Below are 5568 nucleotides of genomic sequence, written 5' to 3' on the forward strand. Positions count from 1 at the left end.
GGTGGTGGGGGTTTGGAGGGGCAGGGCAGGGTGCTGGGCGTCAGAGGGGGGGGGGGGGGGGGTGGGGGGGGTAGGGGGGGGGGTGGGGCGCTGGGGGGGTTGGAGGGGTGGGGCACTGGGGCTGGATCTAGTTTGCGGCTCATTGGCTCACACTCGCTACCTTTCAGCCTTTGGGACGTGGCCCAGAAGTCTCTCTACCTGCGGAACAATCAGCTGGTCGCCGGCTATTTGCAAGGCTCCAACTCTGCGCTGGAAGGTGAGTCGCGCCCGCTGCCCCCTTGCTGCCCCTGCCCTGGGCAGGCCAGGGCCTGGGAGCCTCCCGGGCAGACCCTGTGCTGGGCACCGTGCCACCACCCTCGCCTGGCAGCCAGAGCCTCCGGCTGTGCCCGCCCTGCCCTGGGTGCCTCAGCACAGCTCCATCTCCCCGGCACTTTCGCTCGGCTCCCCTGAGCTCCACACAGTTTGCAGCCATTGAGCAACGATGCTAGAGCTGGGCCGCACCCCCTGCTGGAACGCCAGCCCCCCATGGCCCCAGGGCCAGCAGCATGGACCCCCCGTGACCCCAGGGCCGGCAGCACGGACCCTCCAGGGACCCCAGGGCCGCAGCGCGGACCCCCCGTGGCCCCAGGGCCAGCAGCGCAGACCCCCACTCCTGCTTGCTCTGCTAAGCGCTAATCAGGCCAGTCTGGTTTTATTCCCAATGCGCCCAAACTGGCCCCTTTTGCATGCCAAGGGCTCTGGCCTCTAGGTCACATGGGTGGTCTGAAAGCCAGCCCGGCTCTCCCACCCTGGGACTCGCTGGGGACTCTGCCAGGGTGGTATTTTCAGCTGATGGGCGAGGGGGCGGCTCGGCCCCAGCCCTGCTCTGGGGGCGGGTGGATCTGTCCTAGGGCTCACCCCCTCTTTCTCCCCACAGAGAAGATTTACTGTGTCACCAACCGCTTCTTCAAGCCGGAGAAGTTCCCCATCATCCTGGGCATCCAGGAGGGGCGCCGCAGCCTAGCGTGTGGGACGGGCGCCTCGCCTGTGCTGCAGCTGGAGGTGAGTGGGGACCCCCCTCAGATCTCCGTGTCCTACGCCCCCTTCCCCCCTCCCTGGGGCTCCATTCCCCCGGCCCAGGCCTAGCTGCAGCGCAGGCTGGTTGTGGGTGCTCCCAGACCCCCCTGCTCCACTGGAGTCCAGATCTCTGCCCGTCACCAGTCTGAGCGTACAGACCAGCCCCCGGCCCTGGCTGGCCCCCGCGGGAGAGTCTCCGTCCCTCACCAGCCTCTCCCCACCTGCACAGGACATGAACATCACGGAGCTGTCCCGGGGCGGCAATGAAACCACCCGCTTCATCTTCTTCCGCTCCTACAAGGACGGCATGTGGCGCTTCGAGTCGGCCGCCAACCCGGGCTGGCTGCTCTGCACCTCGGCCCAGTCCAACGAGCCCCTGGGCCTCACCTTACACCAGGACGCAGCCCACATCGTCGACTTCTACTTCCAGCTGTTCTGAGCCCAGCCGCCCGGGAGGTGTGCCCCGGCCCCTGGCTGCTGCCAGCCCAGCCTCGCCCCTGGCTGCGTAGGAGACCAGCTGGGTCGGGAAGGGCTGCACGACCTCTCCCCTGACCCAGCCACAACCAGCCAGGGTTGTGTTCCTAGGATTCCTGGGTCCCAGCAGGAGGGCCCCGGGGCCTGATCCTGCCGGGGAACTGAGCGTCCGCCCGGTGGGAATGTTTCAGGGCACCCAGCCCCTTGTAGAGCCAGGCTGTGCACTTCAGCCAACGTGCCCGGAAGGGGGCCCCGATCCTGGGGGCCCGTCTCCAGTGCCGTGGAGCCTGGCATGGCTATCCAGGACACCCAGCCTTTTCCAAAGGGGCCTGTGGGCGTCCAGCGGCAGGATGGCCCAGCAGTTAGAGCACTAGCCGGGGACTTGGGAAACCCTGCTCTGCCAGACTCCCTTGGGCAAGTCCCGGAGCCGCTCCGTGCCTCGGTTTCCCCCTCTGTACAATGGGGCCACCAGCCCGGCCGTGTCTCCCGGGGCATGTGAGGGTAAATCCACTGCCCATGGACGAATCCCAGAGTGTGCGGGTGTCTGCCCACGTGCCACGTCAGCACCGTTCTGGCTCGGCTCGGTGTCTCCTGGCGGTTCTGCTCTGCACGGCTAGGGAAGGGCCGAGTGCCCCGGGAGGGGATCTGGGTGCACCCCCTCGCTGTGTGAATAGCTTGTCCCACCAGAGAGCTCTGGACCCCCCCAGCCCCAGCCTGGCTTTGAATAAACGTGGAAAGTAGCTACTCATGCCTGAGCGACACTGTTGAGTTGAGATGCACCCGCCCCCCTCTGGGCCCAATTCCCATCAAACGCCCCGGCTGGGCCCTGCTGGAGCCGTAAGGCCAGGCACCCCGTTTCCCAGAGCCCGGGGCTGCCACCCCCCTCCCCCAGCCTGCTCCCCACGGCTTCCAGGCTGGATAAACACGGGGCTGGTTCCCCACAGGGCTTAGCTGGAGTAAGGAACGAAAGAGCCAACGGCGAGCCGGACTCCTGGGTTCCATTCCCTGCTCAGCCACCCACTCGCTTCCCCACTCCGTGCCTCAGTTTCCCCAGCAGTCACATGAGACTAGTGCTCCAGGTCTAGGATGACCAGACAGCAAATGTGAAAAATCGGGACAAGGGGTGGGGGGCAATAGGAGCCTATATAAGAAAAAGACCCAAAAATCGGGACTGTTCCTATAAAATCGGGACATCTGGCCACCCTATCCAGGTCTATGGCCAGGCCCCCAGCTGGTGTCAATGGGTGCTGCTCCATCGGAGTCAAGGGGGCTGCGCCAGTCACAACTCCCACGCATACAGTGCTCACTCCGTGTTACCGCCCTCCCGGGGGATGGCACCTGCAGAGGAGAGCTGGCATGTTCCAGCTCTCCTCGCTCCCTAGGCCCGCGCGGAAGATGTTCCCCTGCAGGGAAAGTGCCCCGTGCACTCTACCATCCCAGCTTTACGGGAGGGCATGAGAGCAATATGGAATAAGCCTGTTGAACACGGGGGCTAGTGCGTGGTGGGGTGGGGGGCAGAGGAGCTGCCCCAGGGAATGGGACTGGCCAGGTACCAAAACCAGGGGAAGGGATTTTATACAATGTACCTCCAGCCTGGGGAACTCACTGCCGCATGGTGTCATGGAGGCCAAGAGCTTAGTGAGGTTCCACCAAGGACCTGTTTCTCCTGAGTGAGACTGTCCAGAGCTACAGGAGAGGGGCTAATGCAGCAGCTGGGATCTGAGCCCCTTGCCCCTGGGTCTGACAGGGTCAGGGAGAAACAGCTCCCGGGGCGGTGGTTCTGGAATGGCCCCTCGCAGGGGCTCTCTGGAGCAGCTGGGAGTGGCCCCATGGCAGACAGGCTACGGATTGAGCTGGGCATGGGTGCGACGTCCGTGCCCATTGGGGATGGAGTCTGGGAAGGCGCATGGCACAGACGTCACTGCCGATAAACCAGTTAGGCCAGTTTGCAGGCAAGGGACTGGGGCAAGAGAGGGGAGTGCGTGTGCTGCACCCAGCCCCAGGCAGCCCCTCGGCGTCAGTGGGAGCGCTGGGCACATGAGGAACATGGGGGGTAGCACCCCCAGTGAGCTGTGGGGACTGCCTGGGGAGCTGGGCACCCGAGGTTGCAGACGGACCCTGCTGCTGGCCAGGGGCTTCCCAGGCCTCCCCAGGACACACACGTCCTTCCTTGTGGGTTTATTCCCCTCGTGGGCTGCTCCTCCAGCCCCCCATCAGTGGGGAACCAGCGAGCCTGCCCCAGCGTTTGGCACGAAAGGCCAATGGCTCAGGGAAAACCAGGAGCCTTTCCCAGCCAGCTCTGCCCACAGCTCGGGCGCCCATCCTGGGAACCAGGGTGTGGCTGAAATCCAGAGGGGGCTGGGGACACTCGATGCACCCGGATGGGGGTGGGAGAACCAGTTCATTTGAGGAGGGGCCTCTGCTCGCGCTGTGCGTGGTGGGCCAGCCCCACGGCAGCTGGGGCATTTCACCCATCATTGCGCCCTGGTCCCCCTGAGGCAATGCCGCCCACGGCTCTGGCATCACGCCGGGACCAAGCTGCACCCACAGCCCGCTTGGCAGGTTCCCTTAATTCCACCCACTGACGTGGCAGCAGCAAGATTTCAACATCCCCCAGCTTCCGCAGCTGCCTCCTCCTGGCCTGAGGTGGGGACTGGCCCAGCATGAGCCAGCTGCACGTGCAGGGTCCCTCGCCATGCCTGGGGCTCCGTACTGGACTCCCCAACTCTGCATGCTCCTGACACCCCAAGTACCCCTCCCCACGGATCTGCGATAGCACCAGCCGCAACGGGGGGCAGCTGGCTGGGGACAGCTGGGTTCATGACACAGGCGCTGGGCTGCAGCTGAGCTGAGCTGGGTTCTGTGTCAATCTGTCTGGGCCTCAGTTTCCCCATCTCGGTTGGGGTCTGCACAGCCCCAAGCATGACAGGGCCCTGATCTCAGGGGGGGGGGTCTGGGCAGCGCCCGGCAGAATGGGGCCCTGATCTCGGGCGGGGTTTGGGCAGCATGCGGCATGACGGGGTCTCAGGTCTCTATCTGAGGATTCCTGCATTGGGGTTTCCAGACTGACCCAATTCCTGCCCATATGTCACTCAGTTCATGAGCTCTCCCCAGCCCTCTCGTCCGGGACTGGGTGTTGCCCCTTCCTGGAAGTCGCCATGTGTCAGCCGAATTTGCATGTTACATCAGCGCTGTCCTCTACCAGGCCCATTATCCCAGGTGTAACCGTCACTCCCTGCACGGCAGGGCCCATAAGTAGCTGTGGAGCGGCACGTTCCAGAGCTCACAGGAACTTGTGGACTGCAGGTACCGCTCTCCCCCGGGTGCTCAGTGCCACGGGCCTCCTCTGCCAGCTCGCTGCCCTGGCGCCCGGTGTGTCCTCTGCTTTTTCTTCTGGCTGGGATGGGGGATGGGCATACAGGGCGGGGCAGGAATCCAGTGCTCCACCGGGTGGGCACTGGGGCTGGGTTCAGCTAGGATTACCAGCTGCTGGCTGAACAGAGAGCCCTTTGCAGCCTTCATGGCTGGGAGTTACCTGGGCACAGGTGCCTGCCAGGGCTGGCCCGGGCCCAAGCCCAAAGCCTTTGGCATCATCGGCAGGTCTCCCCTTGGGTTGGCACCTCAGCTGCTGTAAAGCAGCAAAGCTCCACCAACTCCCCTGGGCTCAGGCCCCCATGGTCAGAAAGAATGCCTAGGAGGCCTATGAGCTGCCACCATCTCGCACAGCCAGGTGTTCACTCTGAAACCTAGTGATGGCCTCAGGCATGTTGCCATTGCGGATTAATGTCTCTGCTGTTGCACATGCATCCGTCCTGGGACTGTGGGCAGCTCCTGGCACTATAGGCTGTGTTGGAGAAGGATGCCCCAATCTGAATTCCGGCTCCCTGGTTAAAGACACACTGATGCAGCCCATCTCAAAGCTCCATTGTTGGGGCTCGGTCCCAGCCGCAGGCAGGGTCAGACCTTCATGATAGCCAGGAATCCTGCTCATTCCTGACTGACGCCAGGTGCCAGCCTCTCTCTCCCCCAGGCCCAGCC

At 64.3% G+C, this 5568-nt stretch overlaps 1 protein-coding gene across 2 annotated transcripts in view; it reads left to right on the plus strand.

Annotated features, from left to right (window-relative positions):
* LOC113407606 (interleukin-36 receptor antagonist protein-like) overlaps positions 1 to 1555 on the plus strand; it is a 2984-nt gene extending 1429 nt beyond the window's left edge. For both annotated transcript variants that reach the window (XM_026656477.2, XM_026656476.2), the window contains exons 3-5: positions 168 to 256; positions 917 to 1041; positions 1286 to 1555. In XM_026656477.2, the coding sequence (XP_026512262.1) occupies positions 168 to 256; positions 917 to 1041; positions 1286 to 1495 (424 nt within the window). In that variant the 3' untranslated portion in view covers positions 1496 to 1555. The remainder of the gene's footprint in view (positions 1 to 167; positions 257 to 916; positions 1042 to 1285) is intronic.
* Positions 1556 to 5568: the final 4013 nt, after the last annotated feature.

The sequence above is a fragment of the Terrapene carolina genome, unplaced genomic scaffold (genome assembly GCF_002925995.2).
Source record: "Terrapene carolina triunguis isolate 2854851 unplaced genomic scaffold, T_m_triunguis-2.0 Scaffold49, whole genome shotgun sequence".
Classification (NCBI taxonomy): Eukaryota; Metazoa; Chordata; order Testudines; family Emydidae; genus Terrapene; species Terrapene triunguis.